Here is a 24142-nt window from a genome sequence, read left to right on the forward strand (position 1 = left end):
TTCCTATTTGCCTATGTCTTCCAAAACCATTGCTGCCCACATGAAGCTTTGCCATGTTTTGCTATTATATTTTCCTGGCTTGTTTCAATCATTCACAGGAGATAGTGAGAATTGGTTCAGACAAAGGCCCCTGTCTCAGAAGAAGTCGACGTAGAGGACATGCGGCTCAGGGCAGCCATGGGGCGGACAGAGATCTGGGTGAATCTGAGCGAGAAAGAAGCCCTTCGACTCGGCCTCCACTGGATCCCCCTCCTACGCTCCAAGCGACCCTTTGGCCTCATATGGAAATACCTCCCATTCAGGTTAGTGTCTCCGCAGGCGTTGAACCACCAGCCACCTGATGACAGAAATGAATGCAATGCAAGTAGTACTGGCTAAAAAGGATCCCACTTTTCTTTTTATCCATATTGTGATTGAGATTCAGATAATGTTACTTGTGGATGAAACAGGCGTTTAGCATGTGAGTGTCAGTGTTAGTGTAGTGCAGCAGTACCTGTGTAGTTATGGGCGCAGTTGGAGTTCTGGTGGTTGTCATTGTCCTTATCCTTGGTGGAGAACATCATGCCTGTGTGGTTGGTCATGGCATCAGGCAGATCTCCACGTAGCTGAGTGAGATGAATGGTGTACTTGCTCTCAGGGCCCTCCAAGTAAAAGTTGTACTCAATGAAGCGTTTGCCCTGTTTCCAGTCCTCCAGCTGGATGTGGAGGACAGAGTTTCCCTGAGTAGCCAGAGTGTGGATTTTCCTGAGACCCAGCCAAAACTCCCCTGTGTCACAGAGATTTCAGAGCTCACTTACACAAAGCAATGCACAGATGCAAATTCAATGTAATATGAAAAGGTGCACACATTTCATATGACACCACAGCTCATCTATCATGGAAGGAAATCACAAGAAATAAAAGTCGTAGTAGAGTAGAGTCTAGAGTGCAGATTGGCATCTCACACCTTCAAAATCTCCAAATCCATTTTCATACATCTCCCAGGTCTGATCAAAGTTCACTGAACCATCCCTTCTTCGCTGGATGACTGTTTCACCACCATCTAAATGGAAAGAAAAGATGAGGAGAAAAGAGGATGACTTAATGGATAATGGCATTGCATCGGGCTTAACAAAGATGCCATTAAATGTGTTTCGTTGACAAAATTTTGTGAGATTTACCTTTGCTCATGTCACAGAAGACCATGAAGGGCTCAGATCTATTGGGTTTGATGGCATAGACACCACTGATCCGCTCCCCTCTGTTGAACACTTCACTACAGTCTGAGGGCAGACCTTTAAAAAGAATAGCCACACACACAGTGCCAAACTAGAAACTACAAATGTAGCTTCGCAGGTGTAATAGGTGGACTTCTGAGCAGTAAATTTGATTGAAAAGGTACCAAAACACACAGTACAAGGCTATGGTTGTACTGGGGAGCTTCCAGGTGTGAAGACATGAAACTGTATGAACGTAAAACAGGACATCTTACCATCTGTGCGGTTTGTGGTCAGATAAGGCGTCAGGGTAGGTGTTTCATCGTTAAAAATGTCAGGCATCCTCTCAATGGTCTCTTGGGCAAATGTATTGGCTGTAAGCTGGAAAATAAAATTGATATGGAAAATGTTTTTAGCTTGCAGACATAATCCTAAAATTGACTCTTGCAAATTTCTGTGGATTAAATAGCAATTTGAGTTGTTTAATATCATAAGCAGACATTTTCCTGTTTTTTCAGATATTTGCAGTTGTTCAATGTCCTCTGAGCTCTCAAGACCAATACATTTGCAATCCCATTAAATCAGCGAAGAGCCGCACTTTCACTTGTATATACCTTTTGCACTTTTATAATCTAAATTATATAGTGCAGCTACAGGACTCCAAAATAAATAAATAAATAAACAAATAAATAAATACAATTTCACATAATGCAGTTTGGTGATGCTGAGAGGTCATAACTCCAAAAGCAGCAGACAAAAACCTTGGAACATTTTAGAAAATGCATACTTGTGCGCAATAACAAGCTTAAAGTCCGTTTTAGTGAAATTGCCCTTCCACTCCTATAACAGCATAATAAGTACCTTCTCCTCCAGAGTCTTGATCTTAATCCTCTGGTGGTTCAGCTGGTCACTCTGTTCTCTCACAGCCCTCAGCAGCTCTGTGATGCTCTGCTCCTGGGTGTGGATCACCTCCTGTTGTAGTAAACAAAGACAAAAACGACGGCTTCTAGACAACAGTAATGTAAATTTTAATATATGTTGAGAATACATGTTGAGTATCGTGCAAAATACAGCATGGTACATCATAAAAACCAACAAAAGTGAAAAGAGTGTTGGTAAACAGTGGTGTCTCAATATATTATAATGAGACAGTATGACAATGACAGCAGAGGGATCTGCATTGCTTTCAAAAAAGTTTTATTTTTGATGTCATCATTTATTTCTGTGTAGAAATAATACCAAGAGAAAGACGCTGATGTCCTATCTGAAGGGATTTGTCCAGGTGTCAGTATAAGTTTTTAGTGTCATGTTTTTTTTAAATTCTGTTTCAGACAACTCTACAGAAAGGAAAAAGATCTTTTGAGGAAACATAGTATACCAAAGTTTCATTTGAGACCCCAGGTGACTCACCTTGAGGGCATTGATCTCTCCCACTTGTTCGCCTGTCACCAGGCCCTTGGTCAGACTGTTCAGCTTCTCCTCTAGGCCTCCCACTTTGTTCTGTAGATGGTTCCTCTCCACCAGAATGCTGTCCATCTTGGAGCTCATCTGCAGAGACATAGTCTTGATCTCATCGTTGTTAGCCTGCAGTACCACTGTGGTCTTCTTCAGCTCCTCCTCCTCTTCCTTGATCTCACTGGCCAGCACCGACAGCTGATAGAAGGAGCGGTCAAAGATGTTGAGCTTCTGGAAGATGTCGTTAATCTGTCCCTTTGTCTTGTGTACAAACTCCCTGAGGCTCTGACCCAGCTGGAGGAGGCCATTTGCCAGAAGACGAACATCATCCAGAGCAGCAAAGTGGGAGCGGGTTTCAACAGGAGTCTCGGGCTGGACGAGAGGGTCCTCAGATTTGTTACAGAGGACAGGGACCCAAGCAGCCAAGACGGCAGACAGTAAGAAAATTATTGTTACTTTCATGTTTTTGATCGTGCCGCCTCACCAGCTGTGATGTCAGGGGAGCAAGTGGCAGTCCTGTCCTCTCTCTGTGCAAAGGGACGCCACTAGATCAAGAACCTGGGCTTATATAGGCTGTCTGAAATCAAGTCAATAATTAACTTGTTCATTCAATCAATGGCTGTGTTTAGTATGTTGTGTCTTCTTGACCAGTGAGCTAACACTGGAATAAGAGCAGTCTGTTAAAATGTTTTCAACACTTACAGTTGATCAGTGTCTAATAAAATTAATAGGGACATTACAGGAATTTGATGAAGGACAGCGCCCCAAGAACCAAAATTAGTTATGTAATTATAAAATTATCACCTGACAAAGTGAATTATGATGCATATTTTAACAGATGGCGGAGGTGTGAGATTTTCTGGTATCCATGTGCTCAAGCCAATTCACGGTGCATATTATTACTACAGCTCAGCTGTTTGCAACTGTTGTGATTAAAGTTTAGAAAAAATAGTTCATTTATTGAACTTGCAGCCACCAGGTTTAATGTTATGCTGTTCAGAGGAGACTAACATAAGTGATATTTATGCCGCAGTGAAAAACAACAGCAGTGTATGCTTGTACAGTGATTATGATAAAGGATTTTTAGTATCTGAGCTCAAACAGAAGCACAGAGTTTTCAACTGACCTATAGTTACCTGTGGTAAGGCCATGGCTGGTCTCTGTGTAAACAAGTTAGTGTTGTGTTTAATGCTGTCCTGACTGCCAGTGGCTGTAAACAGAATGGATTTTTTTCATCTTGGTCTATGGTTGTGGAGAATTTATACCAACAAAGGAAAACTTAACTTATAAACAATGAAAGCTGAATGTAAGCCTCTCTCATCTTTATGCCATATTGTCTTAGCATGCTCTGCAGGTTAATTACTCCAACTTTGCAGAGGCCAGATGGTGGAAGCACAGTCTATCCACCTTCCTGTGACTATGGTTGTGTGACTGTGCTCTTTGCCCATTAAGCCCACGAATGACTCTGAAATCAGCACTCCACATGGTTTTGACTAGACTTGGCCTCAATGATGTGAAGGAAAGACCCTTACTGTAATGTCCAACACAGGAAAAAACATGGTACCCTCCCCCCTCCCAGAGTCCCTCTCACTGGTACAGTGTTCCAGTCAGGCTATGACTTGTGGATAACAATTCCCAAGCTGGGAGGAGGAACAGCTGCAAAAGCCCCAGTAGGCGCAGCATCCCCCTGAGGCTTAAGACAAGCCACTGGGTGTGTGAGGCACCAGGGCCCCTGGTTGGCAGATGTACTCCTCATCACCTGGATTACTGGGCAGGCTATACGCAGGATGCATGGCTGCTAAAACCCATCACACAAGTTTACAGGTTGTAGCTCTGTCATTAGTCCACATCTCCTTTAGGGGTCACAATTACCTAAGGTGCTCACCCAGGGAAAGTCTAGATTTATTCCTTTATGGACAAAGGGACTATTCGTGATAAAGCCATGGTCACACTAAGAGTGATTCTTTTCAATTTACTTTGTTGTTCCCAAGAAGGACAAGATTTTTTGTTTGGAGTGTTTTACCATCTTGACGTTTCTTTTGTATTCTGTGCACAGCTGGTGTTCTTCACACTGTGCCTGCAGAGGACTGGTTCACATCCTTGGATCTGAAGAAAATTATGCAATAGTTAAAGGCAATACTTTGCTAGACCTCTGAAGTCCTGATTGACTTATTCCAGTATGCGGTTCACATACCCTAGTCAACCATTTTCTGTCTCTCTACCAGGGGTGAAGGGGCCGCCACTCTCCAAGGCTTTTGGAGCAGTTCTGTAGGTCCACTGTTGCTTCTGGCCACACATTGGCACTGGCTATTCTTCCAGTGGTTTGATGCTTGACCAGTAAATGGGTGTTTATTCCTCATGATACTGCTGGTATTAGTCATCGACTCCATTTACTGCCACTGGTACTTAAGAAGCAATAAAACAGAAGGCAAAATGAAACATCATCATTTACGTAAGTAACTATGGATCTATGAATCCCTGGAAAACTGCCAGTGATAATGGTCACTTGGAATTTTAGCATGATAAAATTACAGGAGGCAGAACAGGCTTAACAGGCTTTTCTACCAAAGGGAGGATGTAGCCTATTTTGATATCTTTGTTGATATCAACCTGCTGAAATTCCCAAGACCAGGAAGAGAATATCCACTGTTTACTGCCACTGGCGGTCATACAGGAATTCAAAGAACCATGGTTAGTTGCATAACTTCCGTTATGTTGTGTGTCTGGTTTATTTTTAAACAGAAAGCAGATGACCCAGTTTGCTCATCATGTAGTATTGATCAGGAAATCTGACTTAAAAGTTGTTTCTGTTACTTTGGTCTAAAAGAGAGGTAGAGCAGCTATTTCAGTATATGTAATATCCCCCGGAGAACAATGCTATCTTAAAGAAAACATTAATCTTTCCTAAAAAATGGAAAGGATGAACAAGAATAATTTCTAGGTATAAATGCTCAGGGTCTCCCTATGGCCGCAAGCAAGATTGACTGCTTTCCTGCAGCAGCACTCCTGCCAACGTAACCCACTCCACCACCACATGCACAGAAAATGAAACAGTGATTTGTTATGCACGCTCCCTTTAACTTTAAGTGGGAGTATGGGATGAGCTATATCCTCCCATCCATATGAGATGATAACCTAGCATCTCCTCTGTTAAATGTTAACTACTTGTGTGAGAGCAGGGCTGCATGAGGCCCTGAAAGTGTACACAGTAAACAGAGCCCTCACCCCTGACTTTAGCCAGAGGCCCTGCTCAGTGGAAGGCAGCGTGTCGTGCATAGTGGCCCACATTTACAAAACCTCTCCTTAATGAGTAGTACCAGTGTAGCTTCACTGAACAAGGATCTTATGGTGACATGATGAATGCAAGTGGGTGTGTGTGACTGATATGGGAGGGGGAGTGATAGTTTTTTGCAAAAAGGGGTGGAGATTAAATCAAATTTCAGACTCAAACATGGTTTTACATATTTACAATGTTGACTTTATGTGCCTCCATCTGGAGGTTTATATCTAAATAAATCATATGCAAGTCAGCACATTTACATATTGTATAAGTGTCTGTAAAGTGAGTAAACCAATATTAACAACATCCCATAATACTGATATATTTTCATGTTGCGTATATTCAGCATTTATTCTTTCTTTGTCTCCGGATGTTTTATTGATGTTATTTTTCACACTGTAATCATTCTTTAATCTACTCTTTCTCATTTTCTCATTTCATTCATACATTCCTCTGTACTTAACATGTTCTATTGTTGAAATTTTAAGTTGTGTATACTGTGTGTATGTAAAGCCTGTTTGTTGAGTTCTTCTTTATGTTACATGATTAGGGTTATGGTATCACTTTATACTTCTTGTTTATACTCACTATTCTGCTGATTTGCTGTTCTTATTGTATTATGATTTGCTGCTGCATCAACACAGTTTCCCCCACAGGGATCATTTAAGTTTCTTTATTTATCTTAATCTGGATTAATATTGAGCCACATATAATTACTTAAGCTTCAATTTAACTGGAAAATAACTTGCCTGAACATGGCCTGATGTAGCTGTCACTTATTGTTTTCTCTTCAACTGTTTTTGGCAGGGCAGTGTGGCTGCTGCTACAAAACAGATAACTAAAGAGTCAGATAATTTCATAATGCTTGTTATCTACAATAGACACAGGCTGTGTACTTGTTGTTCAAATCAGACTGAAAGCCAAAATGATTTTTTGAGCCACTGTCATATTTTTGGCACATCCACAACACATTCCTACACACTCTTACTACAGATTTGCTTCTGTTGTGGACGTTGCTTGAATTTCTAAACATCAGTCTCCAAATATAAACATATATCAGCAAATTCTGTTGACTTCTTGTCAGTGAACTGATGGGCGTGGGGGTGTTATCTGTGCTTCAGATAATAAATATATTTTCCATAATAAATATACAGCATTTTGGAATGAAATTATTTAATTAATTTTTACTCAGATAGTTTGTCAGCTGTATTCCATTACTGGTTCCCCAACAAAATTCTAACTACATATACCATATGCTCCATGACATACTGATTTTTTTTTCTTATAGAAAAATTTATGGTGTCAAGCTACATTATTGGTGTAGCAGCGATGGCTTGCATAAAGTGGACTATCAAAAAGCTTTGCCATGCAGCTCTAAGCACAAATCCATGTGAATGTAGTGTATGGGTAGTGAATGGACATACCTTCAAAACTCAGATGAACCTTGACTTTACCAGCAGACTTGAGCTGTTGTTTGGCTATAGTGTGAGAAGTTTTTTTTTTTTTTTTAGCTATTCTAGATACATTTTGCTACAAAAATGCTGCAAATACAAGAATTTCACCAGACTTTTTGATCATTTTCATAACACTAACAAGTCTGCACACTATCCAGTTTCAACACCCTATAATCCTAGACATTTGCAATAAAACCGAATCACAGAGTACTAGCTTAAGCTTATATGGACATACTGTAGTATGTTCATGCCTACATTATATGACACTGAAGGCAAAATAGATTTTGTGTAACTACAAAATGTTGTCACAAGAGCAACAAAAGCCAAAGTATGACTGTGCTCAGCACAAAGGTCTGACCAAAATTCATTATTTGGTCCCTCAAACTGTTACACAGGGCACTGTTACCATATGTTCAGGCATTCTCCCATGGATATAAAGGACTTTGTATGTGCTGACACCTAAAGAAGTTTCCAGTCTGATTTTTTTTAACTGATCTAAAATTAATTCCAGCTGCTTTTCTTAACAACCTCTGCATTTTCAAACACAGTTGTCCAGGGCCTCTGGCCTTCTGGTCAAGTGGAAGGTCTTGATGCATATAGGTCACTGTTGCATGACTACTTACACACTGAACTGGCCAGCTTTAACACATGACCTTCAAACTTTCTGACCAGCGACTGCATTTGCGTAATGGACTTCAAGCATGGAAAGAAGTCCGCTCTGATAGAAGGTGGAATACACTTAAATCAGGACTCCTATCTGTTTTATGTGAGGTCTTCAGTTTCTTCAGTTTTACTTTGAATACAAAATCCCTAACTGTTCACTATCACTGACTTATTGTGATTACAGTTGTCTGGCATTGTTTTAGAAAGGTTAGGATAATGGTAACATTTAACATCAGCATTTTTTTTTTTTTTTTTTTTTTTTTGAAGCTGCAGGCAACATGTGATACATTCCATGATCTTTTCTACAAAGAAGACATGCCTTTTTTTTTTTTTTTTTTTTTTTTTTTTTTGTGGCAATGCTCGATTTTCCTACAGTTATACTTTCCACCAGGAGGCAGCCTCTACAAATACCACCAGTCAAATAGGAAAGAATAAGCACTTTTCACTAGACCTGCCATAGGTAACTGTCTCTGTGTGCCAAAAAAGTCTATTTATGCAGTGAAATTACAGTTCCCTTTTCTCCTCATGATTGGCTTATTAGTAAACTGTAAACTAAATTTATATCCCATCTTTACCCTCAAAACTGATTATGCAACTGTAGATCTTCCAAAACTGCCTTGAGTAGACCAACATTTTAGCATTTCAGCCAAGTTTTCTGCTATGTGCTGCAGTCTGTGGTCAGTCCGTCAGCAGTCATTTGGTCCAATAAAGACTATTTTTTTTCCTCTCTCCCCTGAGTCAAACCACAATCCCTTTCGGAGTCAGTTGTCTGCTTGGGTAATGGAAAAGAAGTATTTCTCACTAATTCCTTTTCCATCCTTGTTGCGAATACGGTGGAGCAGAAGGCAGCGATTACAGCTCCTTGAGTGGCTCTTCTGCTCTACCAGTAATAGATTTCTCATGAAAATTGTCCAGTTAAAATCACGTGCAAGTTAAACTTACTTGGATGATCCTAGTTGGCGGGCTGTGAGTGACAGTTTTTAAGGGGGCTCATTTTCACGTGCTGATGGGAAATGTATTTCTCTTGGCCTGAAATGAGAGACAGAGCCCCTCACGCCCCAGCCCACACACACACACACACACACAAAGAAAAGATATCAAAAGAAAGAGGAGAAAGCTGTGAAACAAAAAAACAGACAGCGAGAGGGAGAGAATAAGAAACAAAGAGCGACTTTTTTCCAGTTTTCAGCGATAGGCTTGGTGGTAAATGATCATTAGTATTGGACTTGGCAGTTGTTACTTATTGTCCAGTGCCCTTTTGAAAAGCAGACAGCGTTTCCTGGCATGGTGGTGGCGCCTCGGAGGAAGATGCTGGTAACGGGTTGAAAGGGGATCCATAAAGAATGAGAGGCATGCAGAGAGAGAATTAACCCCCATGGCCGCCATCAACCCCTCTGCCCTCCCACCTATTTACTTGATTATATAGGACAAAGACCACATAACAGAGGATAGGGTTACACTTTCAAAGAGAGGGAGAGGTCTTTGTTGCACCACATGGCAAGTGTTGGATGATTTTTAATATAAACAGATTGTGTGGATGGTACATTGAAAATTGACTCTGTTGTCTCCTCATGCCAGTCAGGCTATCAGGGGGTGTGGAGGTGGGTGTATTTTGAAAACACTCGCTGTCACCAGGGTCTCAGGCGAGCTGTTGTCTCTCCCATACTAGGTGGCTGGCTACACCTCTGATCTCCTATTGGCTGAGGCCTAAAGGGGCGGGCGGGGTTATGTCTGTCTGGGTTCCTAGTTGTCCGTCTCATTGGACAGGAGGCAGAAAAGCACGTTCACAAGCCCCTCCCTGCTCTGTGCTCTTTTACACACAGCAAACCCAGCTTGTGTTATGGCAGGGTTTCACATTGGCATTTACCAAACAGCCTCGGCATGCCCCTCTACCCTGACAGCACCTCCCTCCTCAAGGAGACAGACAGACACACAGCCAGCCAGCCAGACAGACAGACAGACAGACAAGCGGGGCTGAACTGAGCTGAGACCAGACTGTAGTGGATTGTCTGAGAAACACACCCTCACATCACCAGCACAAAGTGGAGGAAACTGCTGAGCACATATCACAAGGTAAGCAGCAGCTCTGATTTAAGATTCATCTCATCCCTCTCCCTTGGTGGAAAACTATTGAATTGGACAGTTAATCAAATCCGAGATGTTGAATGTTGACCTTGAATGTCTTCCTTCAATCCAGGACTGGCTGTTCAAATTCAATTCAAAATCAGCAAAGCTGTTTGATTCCAAAGCTATTTGACAAATTGCTTTGAGTGGACCTCTGGCCCTGTGTTGAATACTAATCAGAATAATTGTGACTTTCATAGATTAAATGTTATGGATTATAATAATACATACTGTACACCATTGCACTTTGATACACACAAGAAAACACAGAGACATGTGTGCATGTGCACAGACACATGCTCACAGGCAACGTACTTTCTATTTTAACCTTGCCATGTTAAAATACCATGCCGTTCTGCCTTGCGTGAAGCCCCTGGCAGCTGTTTCATCCTATGTGCTTTGGCTCCACGTACCACACAGTGAAGCTGAGATGCCATAGAGCAGCAATAAGCCTGTTGCTATTGGAAGAAGACCAGGACAACTCCAGTGGTCCAAAATCCCCAGACAAAGAACATACAAATGCAGCAAAAATGAGAAAACACGCTACAGAACCTGCGGGATTTCTAGGAAGTCGGGAAGGAATGAGTGAGTGAGTGAATGAAAAATTTGAGAGTTCAAATGGGAAAAGAAGAGACAGGGTGGGCAGAGTAGGAACAGAAGTTTGAGTCCAAACAGTTGGCTTTGGTTCCTAAATCAACTCTGAACAGAAGACAAGGTTTAGAGTTATGTGCTGGAAAAACCACAGTCTGTTCAGCCAAAACTGGAGGAGAGGAATAATGTTTCTGGGAATGGAGCATAGACAGGCAAACGTGCGGACATACATGCAGTACAGACAGGCAGATGGACACTGAGAAATGAAGAGACAGACAGAGCAACAGAAAGACTGGCAATGCAGAGAGCTCTTTTGCACATAGTTTTCACATCTCACTGTTGCGTCTCATGTTCAGGTCATGACTTGAGGAAGTCGGTGGTTTCCAGTTTTAGAAGTGAGGCATCCATATGTTATATTGGTGTCCAGAAACCATTTATTTCCAAAGACAGAGTGCAGGTGGTGGGATGGGCCAATGTGATTAGCTGTCCACAATGAAAGGCAGTTTCTTTTCTCTTGATTCCAAGTTCACTCCAAGTGGGGCTATGAAAACTTTAAAGAAAGATTATGGCTTGATGTCCACACTGTTATCCATTTTATCAACTATGTACTATGTAAACAAGAGCGCTGAAACTATCTGGTACCAAGAGCATCTAAGCCAAATCTGACCTGTTGCTTGACTCACATTCTATAAATGCATCTGAAATATGCTGTTATTCCTTATCTGAGGCCCCAGCATTTAAAATTGCTTCAAGGGGAGGTGGCCACCCCAACCGTGTCAGGAGTTCATATTTAATTTGTGGTGTGGTAAAGAATGCTGTGGATGGAGATGTTGTGATTATGAGGTTTATTGCTGATGCAGGGAGAAAGGAAGGGATGCATACACACAGAGGAGGAGGACAAGAAGATGAGGGCAAATGGCTGCTGGAAAATGTTGGGATTTCCTTACTCTAAGACCTTTGAAATAGCGCAAGAGCTTTAGCTGGATAAAGAAGAAACCTCGCTGTTGAAAAGTCCAGAAAATTGAATTCAGTCCGAAGCCTGACTTTGGATTGAGTTCAGTATTGTGCAGAGGCAGCAGTGCTGTGGCATTGTGCAGGAGACTGGGGCCTGTTTGGGGTAAAGTGAATATTTCACGTTTCATTTCTTGGGTTTCCTGTGAGGTGGGCCTGCTGGTCTAAGCAGAGGCCATTAAAACCTGTGCCATGGAGCTGTGGAGAGTTAGGTGCAGATTATTGAGTTTTTTCCTATATTGTTCCCTCTGTGGTAGTCTAGTCAGGAGGAAATGTGTGAGTATATCTATATTTATGTGTGAGAAAATGTTATGCAGCATGCATGTATGGTTTGGATGCTTATTTCACTTTGTTTGTGTGCAAGCAGGCAATTTACACTGTCTAAAAATGAACATTTTTGGTTTTTGCGAATTGTTATATATGAGGGTTTTTTTTGTATTTTTCAAAATTCATTGAGTGAAGGCCATTCAACGTTGTAGCAAAGTAGTGTTTGTTAGATGTTTTGATTGCCCTCAGAATTTGCATGGGAATGGCACATCGAATAATGCTCCCTTTTCTAAAAAAAAAAAAAAAAAAAAAAAAAAACAACTCAGAACTTCTTAGTAACTTTGAATAAATTTTAGATTAGTTTCTTTTTACTTTTACTTAGTCAGATTTCTTCTGCTTAACTGATTAAAACTATCCTTTCAAAACAGAGATTTAATTTAGTGTTGTTACTCATTTTGTAAGAGAAGCTATCGTGTTTATCAAATTTCTGGATATCTCAGAATGATATGACACTCTTCACATTTCATTTACAAAATCAATAAAATGTAACCATACTACGATTCTGTTGTAATCAAGCTGGCAGCTGGCAGACTGAAGTTAGTGATCAAGCCGAGGGAGGGACTGAGATTGATTGAGATGACCGCAACAACAGCTGCTCTGCTGCACTGAGCTGACTGACATTTTGTTTGCAATATCAGCTCTGTATACAGTATGTGCTCAAAGCTGCACGGGACATACAAACAAGAAGGGCAACAAATCACAAAAGAGCCACTGACTGCGCTGATCAGAAGGCTCTTTTCTTTAGGTCCAAGCAATACTTTACACTGCCTTTGTGGAAAAGAAAAGAAATCTATTTCTTTGTCTTTCTATGCTGAAGATGCTCAACTTAATCATTTATAAAGCCTTAAAGATGAAGACAGGTGTCCAGGTCTCTTGTCGTGCATTTAAGCCTTCAGGCTCTGGGCTCAACTTTGTCAGAGTAGCAACTCAACGATTCCTTTCAACTTGATGAGAAATTCATCAGCATCACAACATACTATATCAGTTTCAGCGTGTTTCGGTTATAGGGTTCCAAAAACACCTTAGAAGTCCCTCGCTTGCCAGGTAATTCAAGTAAGCAGTGAATGACAGAGTGAGCAACAGGGGAGGAAGCCAACGGTCTTGTGTGGACAGCATCTGCATGCTTTTAACAATGAATACATGGCATGTGGTCAAGGGGAATACATGGAATGTGGTCAAGGTTGGAAGTAACTAATTACATTCTTCCATTACTGTAATTGAGATTTTTTGTGTAATTGCACTTATTTGCTATTTTTTAAAGTCAAATCACATCGCTTACAGGGCACAATTGTTTTCACTGATCTACAAAAGCATCAGAAATCATAATATAAACTGGGACATCTGCTCACAGTGAATGGACAGATGGCAAAAAGGAGTTGTAATGTGTTTGTGTACTTCATTTTGTAGTTTTGCTGTCTGATTAAATTTAGAATCTAGTTTTTACTCTGCCCTTCCATACTTCTAGAATCTACAAGGGGAAAAAAACACATTTGATAATGTTGCCTTTCATGAAAAGCAACTCAACATCTTTTACTCTAGATACCTTTTAAATTAGATACCCCTTACTTTTGCAAGATAGATACTTCTGACTTTACAACCAATAATTTCACCTCTACTTAACTAAAATTTCAAGTAATACTACTTCTACATGAGTAGGATGCTCTACTATTTTCCACCCCTGTGTTACTGAGTAAACTGAATTTACAGTGACAGGGATTTCTATTTTGCTACATCCTTAATGCCACACCAGGTCAAATAATATTTAGAAATAATTCCCAGTGTTTGTGTCTTTCTCAGCACACCAAATGGGTGGGGTTTCCCACCATACACAGACAGTGTATGGTAAGTTGTCAATCACAAAAAAACACACTAAACCAAACACCACCCATCTGGTACTTAAGGAAGTCAAAATCTAGGTCTGGCATGTTGCATGCCTGCTGGTCCTGCATGAACTGTGCCTGCTGGTGAATCTACAGAGTGTTTCTTTGAGTTTAAAAATCCAAACACTTGTGAACACGACAACATGTGTAAATACTAATATAAAGCATGTGTGTTCTATCTGCAATACTGAACATTTGCACTGTTGTTGCTGTTCACGGCTGGCTGTCAGAGTGTGAGTGAGTGATAGAGGTCTCATTCCCAGCAGGGCCATTTGGTGGTGTTTGTCTGTTTACTGCATAGCTGACATTGTTTAGGGCTGTGGCTCGGTGGCTGTGGTGCCTAAAGAGGACACCGAGCTGCCACAGAGGTCGGTGGTCAGGGGGGAGTGGAGAGAAAAAATGGGGGGAGGGAGGAAGTGGGAATAAAAACAGAGAAGGGAGAGAGAGGGTGTGTAGGAGGGGCCATTGGGAAAAGTGTCTGTATGCTGTTTAATATATGCATTCATATGTAAAGACAGAGATAAAAAAAGAAAAAAGAGGAAGAGATGAAACAAAAACAGGACAGAAAGGAATATAAAGGTATACAGAGAGAGTTTAGTGGAAGCAAATCAGGGATTTGAGAGTCATGGAGAAAGTAGGAGGCAGAGAGAATCAGAGTAGGATGGGAGGAAAGTGGAGTAGTGAGTCAGAACAATGGTTGTCTGTATTTATGACTGTAGGAGTATATTTTGTTCCACTGACCATAGCTGCTGGGCTTAACAGTCTAGAGTTATTTTCAGCTCTCATCCTGGATGGCAAAGCTGTAATCAAGTGAACATCAAGCCTGCCTCTGCTCCTGCAAGCGCCCTGAGGCATGGTGAGGTGAAGAAGAGTGAAAGGAAAACAGAAAACTTTGGGAAGAAAGTGAGACTGAGTGACAAGAGGGAGAAAGAATGTTTGTATTTGCATATGTTATGTACTTGTTTGAACTGAGCATGAGGAAGCTTGGAAAGATGGAGGACTGAGAGTAGAATACAAAAAGGGATTTTAGCTACTGAGTTTGTAATGATTTTCCATCCGGTCATAAAGTTGAGGTTGAGCCTCCCTTTGAAAACATGAGCGAAACCTCAAGTCGATATCAGTGCCAAATACTTATTTTTTGTCCCAAAAACAAAAACAATGATTATGTGTGTTACAGTGATCAAAGAGCAACAATAAACACTTTTACCACTTAACCAAAATCTCTTCATGCTTATTTTCTATGTATTATTGTTCTTCTGTTTGACAATGTTTGGACCATGTTTTTCTTAGATACCAATGCTTGCACCAGATGATGTGACAGAAAGCGATCCACACAACTGAAGACAGCAAAATGATGGAAGGACAAAATGGTAAAATCCTCAAACATTGCCTTTCATTTAATCAGTGTTTAACTGCATAGATACTGAAATACTGTGTTAATATTTATAGGAACTAGTATGCCTCTCAAAACTACAGAGAATGGAGTAAAAGGGAAGCCCCCATACTCAGTGGAAACACCCTATGGCTTCCGGCTGGACCTGGACTTCCTTAAATATGTAGATGACATAGAGAAAGGCAACACCATCAAAAGAGTCCCCATCCAGCGTCGAAGCAAGGGCCCCCGGTCGAGCACTCTCCCCAGGCACCTCAACCCCTCTGGGTGTGGCTACCGCCCTAGTCCCTGGGGATCCACTGGAGCTCTAGGTCCAAGGTCACGATTTTCAGATGCCAATCATGGCCACTCTTCTTGGGCATATGACCACAGATCACCAGTCTCCCCTACAGGGTTTAAATCCCTGGCAGAGATGGAGGCCAGGATCAAGGCATTTGATGAGCAGCCCCTTGGGGAGCACATCAGACCCCATCTCCTCCGAGCATCCAGCTTGCCTCTAACAGTATTACTGAGACAAGGATCAGAGTCTACAGATGACCAAGGCAGCCTCCGAAGTTCAAGGGATCACCTCGGAGGAAGGGATGCCTCTTGTGAAGATGTCTTCCATTCCCTGGACTGCTCCTTAGACATCCCTCGCAGCCAGGACTGCTCTGGGCTGCTGAAGCGCCTTACAGAGGCCCTGGAACGTGTGGGTGAGTTGGAGATGGAGGTGAGGGTCATCCCAGAGCTCAGGGCTCAGATTTGCATCCTCCAGGAGGAAAGAGAAAGGCTCCGTCTGGGCCTGAGCCCATGTGGCCAGTCTCTCTCTGTCAATGGAACCACTGACCCTTGCACCTCCTCCCACTATGGCACCTCAGATATCAAAAGGCAGAGGCATGAAAGTTATGTTACATTTCCAAGAAACCACAGCATCAATCAAGATGACTCAACACATGAGTGGAGAACCAGCACAGATCTGGATGAGTTGCTGACAGTGACGTCCCTTCAGGCCAAGGTAGCTGTGCTGGAGCAGAAGCTCCATGAGAGTGGCCTGGAGCTCCAGAGGACCTTGGGGCTGCTGAGGGAGCAGCAAGAGGAGAGTAGGAGGAAAGATGAGAGGATTGAGCACTTAACCAGGAACCCTGGGGCATGGGTTCTTGCAGAGAGGGTGGTCGTAGACCAGGATGGAGGAGATGAGATGGTGGAGAGGTCTAGTGAATCTAATAATTGTAAGGTGTCTTCTGCAAAAGGTATGGATGTGTCCATCAGTGCAATGACTGTTAGTGAAAATGGACAAACAAGTCAACAAGACTCAGATGCAGTACCTATGGAATTTGAGGAAGCTTCAGCTGAAGGTATAGGGTCAGCGGTGGCAGTTCACCACATAAAGAAAATCAAGAGGCTCCTGGAAGAGCAGTGGGAGTGCTTGTGTGCAGACAGTGACACAGCAGAGGAGGGTAAGCCTCTGGAGCACCCAGACCCCAAAGTCAACGCTATACAACTGGAGATGATGGAATATGTCCACATCCTTTTGTCCCACTACCCCCAACATGGACATGATGATGGAGAAGGGACTCAGCATGGAGGTACTGCTGTCTAACAAGTGTCTATTACTTTAACTAGAGTGTTTTAAAATATTCCAATTAATGCATATCATATAAAATTGGTCAGTTTTTCAAAAAATTTGAATGTAGTCGGTCACTTTCTATTTGCACCTCTTCCACTAGAATCAAGATGTAGATTTATGCAACTAGAGATTGCTATCTACTAAAGAGTAAGATACAATATACATGTTCAATTTCCACAAATACAACACTGTAAAAACTTTGCAGCTGGAACAACAAGACAGCAATACAGGAATAAGAGCAAGTTAGCGTGTGGACCTTGGCCACTTCTCAAAACAGCTAGCTCATTTCAATTTCAATGCAGAAACACCATATGTCTTCAAAGCATTGCTGAAGTCTGTTTCATTTCATTTCTGCATACCTCTCTCACAGCGCTGAACTGTTCTCAAAATAAAGGAATGTTTTTTTGGTCTAGTCTGAAAGTCAGTGCTGAAGGCTGAAGATCCACATCTAATTTTGTCACCATGTAGAAAAGGCTATGTCTTTTTTAGGATAAATTAATGTTCTTCTGTCAAATTAAGAACCACAATTTACTACTTGGTGTAAACTGATGGTCGTAACTGGTTTGTGTTAGTCTTGGTTTGGTTTAATTGATAACTGAGAGACTTAGTTGCTTTATACTCCATAGAGCAGTTTCTGTATTGGAATGTCCTGACTCAGGTCCTAGGAGACCAAATTCGAAGCCTCTATTTCCTCTCACCACCTTCAAACCACAAGAACTCTAACAATTTTGGCTTAAGTACAAGTACAAATCGTTCTGAAAATAAAATCACTAATTTACTAATTAAGCAACTAACACACTTCTTGTATACAGGATTATGGATGTAAAATTCACAGAAATATTACCCTGTCATATCCCAAGTTGTTTGTGAAAAGTACAGTCAATCAATACAATACAGTTAGCTTTCATAATGAACTGGTAAATGATTGTATAGAAAGGAAAAAAACAAACTATGTTAAACATGCCTTTAGTAAGGATAGTATTACATCATAAGCATTTAATGTGGTTGGACATCTGTTTTGGCCTATAATATTTCATCACATATTTCATTCCCTGTTTTTATCTTCTCTGTAGTCCCCAAATCCATCATGAGGAGAGATGGAAGTTCTCGGATGTCAAAAAACCTACACTTTGCTGGTATTAATGAAGGGTTAGTAAACAGTTCTCTTCAGCAAACTTTGGATTTATGGTTGTTGGTTCAACCACAGTTCTGCTTGACATATGAATACTAACTTGTGGTTCCTGAAGCGAGGGTTGTTTTTTATTGCATGGTTCTGACAAAGATTAAAAAAAAGCAGCACGATTAAAGATTGATGAAATATGCCACTCCCTCTAAAGTGTTAAGTTAAAGCAGAGCAGCGCTGAGTGTTAGCTTTGACACGTGGTATTCCCATGCTTTATGACAAATGACTTCAAATGAACATTTGCTGTTTCCCATTGCAACAAAGAAGAGTCTAGTTTAGCCTTTTTCCTAATTTGTGATGGAAATATCCATAGAAAATGAACTATGATCCACAATATATGGTCAGACAAATCTTCATTTACTATTAAGTAGGCATCACATATTTTCTTTGTTTTCTGTTTGTTCTTCGATTTCAAGCTTCAGAGGCTTTGGAGAATTTCACCATAAAACAGGAATAAGATATCATTAGTGTCTTGCTGAAATCTTGTATCTTTAAAAAAGCCAATTCAAATGACAGGTTGGCTCTCACTGTTGATTTTTCATCTGGCCATGAAACATTGTCTAACTGTGGAGGACAATGTGCGTGTACATACTGTTTTGCTGCCTGCGTAATACACATGCACACACACACAATTCGCAGTATTCACAAGCTTTTTGCCACTTCATCAGACAAAATGAAATGATCCTGAAAAATTACGTCCTTTTTATTGGTCAGTGGCTTGTGAAATAGACAGATGTAACTGCCACGGTCAAAGTTTACTGACATTTGGCTGATGGATGGGTTTAATTTCTGCCCCGTTTTCCCTTCTCTAATTTTTTAAGATGTGAAACAACTGCGAATGGAGAGCTGGTCGGGCGGGACTGTGTGAAACAGAGCATTCATGACCAGAGGGAAAGACACATCAACCCTGGGGAGATGGCTGCTGCCCAGGTGGATGCTGAGCCAGAAAAGAGAGGGATGGAGAGAGATAAACATGTGAGCCTAGACAGACAGATGATGGTGGGTGGAGAGGGATCGAGGCAGACAGATGGGGGCATTGCGTCTGTGGAAGCTGAGGCTCCGGAGAAATTGGCCAAGATGAAGCCACTGCCCCCAGGGGAGCAGATGGAAAGGGACTCTGGTTCAGAAACAACCACCAAAGGCAGGTGAGGGAGCAAAACAGAATCCTTATCATTATTTTTGTATTTCATTGCCAGTAAACTGTGCTGTGCTGGGCTTATATTTGTAACATTATGAGGCATGTTTCCCCTGTAAGGGATATTAAAGACTACCTCTCTCTGTCACACACACACACACACACACCCATACACAACCTCCTAGGGAGACCGTAAGCGGGGAATTTATGGCTGCCTGTCAGTTCCTCAGAGACCACATGGACAACATGGATAACCCCAATGACGACATGGTATGAAGTCTTCATTACTCCAATCAATTTTTGTCCCAGACTTGAACAGCCCCTTATTATCTAATGCCAGAGTAGCTTGCTTCTTATCTCTGAGGGTGAGCAGGAAAAGTAACTATATTATCATTACTGGGTCTGTGTCTAACGAGAGTAATTTTAAAGCCCATTTTCATTTCGTCTATATTAGACAAAATCCATGACAGAAAACTGCATCCAAATATAGCTTCTCACTGAGCGCTACACATAATTTCAACATTACGCCCATACATTCACTCTCATATAGCCAAAGGTCGCTTTGGCTATGTACAGCCTGCTTTTAGAGTAAGCAATAAACAAATTTTTAAGAAATGCATTAACAGCTGTTACTATCAAATATATACACCAGAGAAGTCATACAGCTCATAAGACGCAATCTAGGACATACTACTAAACTTTCATTTTTAAATCCTATCCAGCCAAGTTTTAGCCTACATGTCTATAGCCATTTTAAATGTTTAATCAGTTTAAATTATTCAGGGCTATCCTTTCAAAACCTCTCTCTTTGTCTTCTAGAGGAAGGCCCTAGTGGTGCTGTTTCAGAATTGGTTCGGTGTGGCAGCGGAGGAGACTTCAGTGGCCAGTCGGGTGGATCTGTACCTGAGAGAAGTGAAGAAGACCACACCCTCTCTGCTGGCCTTCCTGGTCAATCTAGCTGATGACAACGGCAACACGGCGTTACATTACAGTGTGTCCCACTGCAACTACAGCATTGTCAGCCTGATACTGGACACAGGTAACCTAATTTTCAACAGCAACGGAATATAAAAAAAAAAACTGTTTTGGGTGTCTCTACACCACCTTCAAACTATGTGTGAAGTTCTTGTGTAGCACGATTGGAGGATTGAAACTGAAAAGCCTGTTCTGGAACACCTTTAGACAATAATTCAGCTCACAAATACTGATAAAATACTGCACAGTAAACAGCACCATAAATCTGTTATTATTTATTACGCTGTTTTATGTGTGTGTGTTTTTTCCAGGTCATTTATTTTGCTAGTACCTGCTTCTCACTACGACACCACTGTTTATTTATCTTTCTTTCAAAGGAGTCATTTTTATTCAACCAACAATCATTGGTCCTGTTTGCTTGCACTGTCACACATGTAGTCACTAAATCTTTTGTGCTACCAGACCTACTGTACAAGGGAAAATAGGCTGAATATGGAAATCTAAAAATATCTCTTTCTCCAAACCACAGGTGTGAGTGATGTGGATCTTCAGAACAAGGCCGGGTACACCACAGTGATGCTGGCCTCACTGACGGCCCCTGACGGCCCAGGTGGGATGGAAGTGGTCCGCAGGCTCATGGAACTGGGCCGTGTTAATATTCAATCCAGCCAGGTAACATGACAAATAGTAACAAAACCAAAATACAAAAAAAGTCAAGACATCCCACTTACCCTGAGTGCAATCTATCCATCGAGATAGTTTCCGTGTAATTTACTTATAAATCGCGGGTAGTTGGTCTCATACTTACAATGTGCACAGTCACTATAAACATTCAAGTGCCCTTCAGCAGGGTGCAAATGGCTCCAGATGTAACTGCACTCTCTGATCAACTGCATCTATGCGGCAGACAATGTGCGATTCTGATTACCTTATGTAAAAGTTTTTCCACATCAGGTTAGAGTCTGTTATCTTCTTCTATCCCCTGATCTCTCTCATTCCCCACTCAGACGGGCCAGACGGCTCTGCAGCTGGCAGTGCGTCACGGACGGGTGGTGATGGTCCGCCTGCTGCTGAGTTGCGGGGCCGACACTAACATCCAGGACAGCCAGGGAACCACGGCCTTGATGTTCGCCTGCGAGAGGGGCTACACACACATCGCAAGGCTGCTGCTTGAAAGGAGCCACTGTGACCTCAACCTGACTGACAAGGTGATACTAAGAGATATGGACTAAATATACAAGCACACAGTACAAAAGCATGTATGTGTACACAGATGATCTGACAGATGCTAATCGTGTGAGAATGCCATTCCATACACATGCATGGACCATGTTAGTGACAATCAGTCTTTTAAAGGTGCTTCCTGTAGAATTTTCTATTCAATAAATTACTATCACGTTAATTTTTAAATGTATTAAACAAACAAGACCATCGCTAAGAGGAATGGCAGGCTCTACATGGCATTGTGTGCCACCAGATTGTATATTGTGGGTTTGGAAGTCTGCTGGACACAGGAAGAGGGCGCTGTCTTCCCAGAGTAAACAGAACTAGGGCCTTCAGAGTTTTAACAATGGCAGGTTGTACTATGAATGAAAGTTTGATGGACAACTCACTTTCAGCATGTTTATTATTTGAAACAGCTACCAACTAGCATATGATAGAATCATCTCATCCATGGTGCTATTTCTTTATGGTGGTTATACCAAATTAACACAATTAGTTTGACAAATGTTTAAAGCACAAAAACTCTACAGCGTGCGCCTTTAAGAGGATGCCCCTAGGCAAATTCAAAATTCAGAACTTAGGGATGACAGGATGACTCAAAGTCCATAGCTACTGTAAAATCCTGTTATGTATGTTAACAAAATGGCATATCTACTTTTCTTTACACAGAATTGAGCTCAAAAAGCTGCTTAGGTCTATGAAAGCTCAATTTTTTACTCGTAGTGTTGGGACTGGCAGCATGGATGCAACAGAATAGAGCTCTCCCAGGATTAATCAGGGCTACAGTAGAACAAATCTCCTGGGCTGAGATGAGCTAATCCGCTAACAGTACCTTATCGCTCAGCCTGGAGGAGAGGCAGGGAGGGCAATAGAAGAGAGGATGCAAATCTTCTACTTTTGTCCAGGTCTCCCATTAAAGTAGAGTTTAAGAGAGAAAAGCTGCCCATCCTTAACCATAGGCTTCCTGCTTTGACTCTAACCCACTTTTCACCTTGACACAAACCCAGCTTAATTTGGCTGCTTAAAGTCTAATGAAATCAATCCTTAACTCATTCATTTTACTTCAGAAAGTAGTTTCATTATTTAATGTGTCAAGCATGGAGCCTCAATTATACACTGCTTGAACTATCCTCACAAAACAAAATGCTGGCTTTTTTTTTTTTTTGAAATGGTGAGCTTAATATGAATTCTGAATTGGAAACAAAGGAACTCATACAACACAGTGACTTGATCCTTGTCTCCCCCCTCTCTCTTTCCCTCAGCGGGGTCAAACTGCCCTCTCTGTGGCCAAGAAAGGCTCGCACACGGATACAGCTGCACTCCTGCAGGCCCATGCAAAAGCTAAAGCTCTCTAGGACTGGAACCCATGCACATTTCTTCTGCAGAAAAAAGAAGCAACCTTCATATGTGTCTCAGACATACAGTCACTGCCATCTTCTCTTTTGTCTGTGAAGCACTTCAAAGACGGTTTTACCATTGACACGATGTGCCAGGATCAAGCGCTTGTCGTTGCAGAATTCTGTGGAGTGAATTGTCTGCACACCAGCACAGTTATAAATAAGGTGATTCCAGCGCTTACATGAGAGGTTCATCAATGCTCAATGAAGGATCTGGCAAAGCTTCACTGCCATATGATTGGATTGATACTCACAATAAAAACTGTCCTTACTGTAAATGTCCATAGTTATGTCAGATCTTCGCACACTGTAGTAGCAGCTTCACCCTGCAACTATGCAATGATAAAAAAATATTTATTGAGATACTTTGATTGTAATTGTTGCATCAATATGTTCATTGTTATGCATTAAATGTCTGTGCTGGTAATACACTCTGCACTATACCTAGTGCTTTCCTGTTATGGAGGAAGACTGCATACTGCTATTTGCATTCAATTTTAATGTATTCTGCTGAACACTTTTACAATAAATTGCTTGTGAAATACATGAAGGAATGCAAAACATATGCTACATACTGTTTGCAAAACATGTGAAACAGAAACAAAACTTAAACCTGTTCCTGTCCATAAACCGATCTGTTGATTTTAATCACTAGTAACTGCAATGCTGATGTATCAACTGCCTGTTTTTAATAAAACAGAGGAAATGTTTACCAGAGATAATACATTAAGTTATGTTCATCTTCCATTTAGGAGTTAAACCCCTAATCAGCTTTGTTACAGCACTGTTAAACCTGACCAGTAGATGGCACAGCTTCCCCATCCCACTGTCAACAAATCAAACACAGACAACACACAGACAACACAAATACACAAGACAACAAAAATGCATAAATCAGGAATTCTGAGATGAGCATATCCAAGGGATTAGATCTAATCCCTTTCAAGTGTGACAGACAATTATAGACATGACATCCACCAAATTGTATTGATGCTGCTGCGAGAGGCCACTCCAACACAATGAGATTCACCTGCAGCTGGAACGGGCCCAGTCAGGCATAATAAACCAGATGAGTTTTAGTGGCTTTTGTTCCCCTAACCTCCTGGGAAACCTTATGGGACCTGGTTTTCGTTTTGAGATGATGCATGTGAGATAAGACAAAAGCGGACTGGGTGTGGATGTAGGGGGGTGGGTGGCTTTGGTCTGTCAGAGCAAAGCCACCTCATTTCCCATGGGGATTTCCCTGCC

At 41.5% G+C, this 24142-nt stretch overlaps 2 protein-coding genes across 2 annotated transcripts; one reads left to right on the forward strand and one right to left on the reverse strand.

Annotated features, from left to right (window-relative positions):
- Positions 1-116: 116 nt before the first annotated feature.
- On the reverse strand, positions 117-10609 carry LOC115374842 (angiopoietin-related protein 3-like). Its single transcript, XM_030073984.1, has 9 exons — positions 10586-10609; positions 9681-9713; positions 2607-3017; positions 2058-2168; positions 1460-1577; positions 1161-1274; positions 947-1042; positions 494-766; positions 117-337 (listed from the first exon to the last, which is right to left on the reverse strand). Exons 1-9 carry the CDS (start codon positions 10607-10609, stop codon positions 117-119), a joined length of 1401 nt encoding a protein of 466 aa, XP_029929844.1.
- Positions 10011-23548, forward strand: LOC115375224 (KN motif and ankyrin repeat domain-containing protein 4-like). The gene is made up of 10 exons (XM_030074614.1): positions 10011-10121; positions 15272-15351; positions 15431-16939; positions 18054-18129; positions 18985-19308; positions 19484-19568; positions 20118-20337; positions 20803-20945; positions 21281-21481; positions 22760-23548. The coding sequence occupies exons 2-10, from the start codon at positions 15333-15335 to the stop codon at positions 22850-22852; spliced, it is 2670 nt and encodes an 889-aa protein (XP_029930474.1). The 5' UTR covers positions 10011-10121; positions 15272-15332; the 3' UTR covers positions 22853-23548.
- Positions 23549-24142: the final 594 nt, after the last annotated feature.

This window comes from Myripristis murdjan, chromosome 17 (genome assembly GCF_902150065.1).
Source record: "Myripristis murdjan chromosome 17, fMyrMur1.1, whole genome shotgun sequence".
Taxonomy (NCBI): Eukaryota; Metazoa; Chordata; class Actinopteri; order Holocentriformes; family Holocentridae; genus Myripristis; species Myripristis murdjan.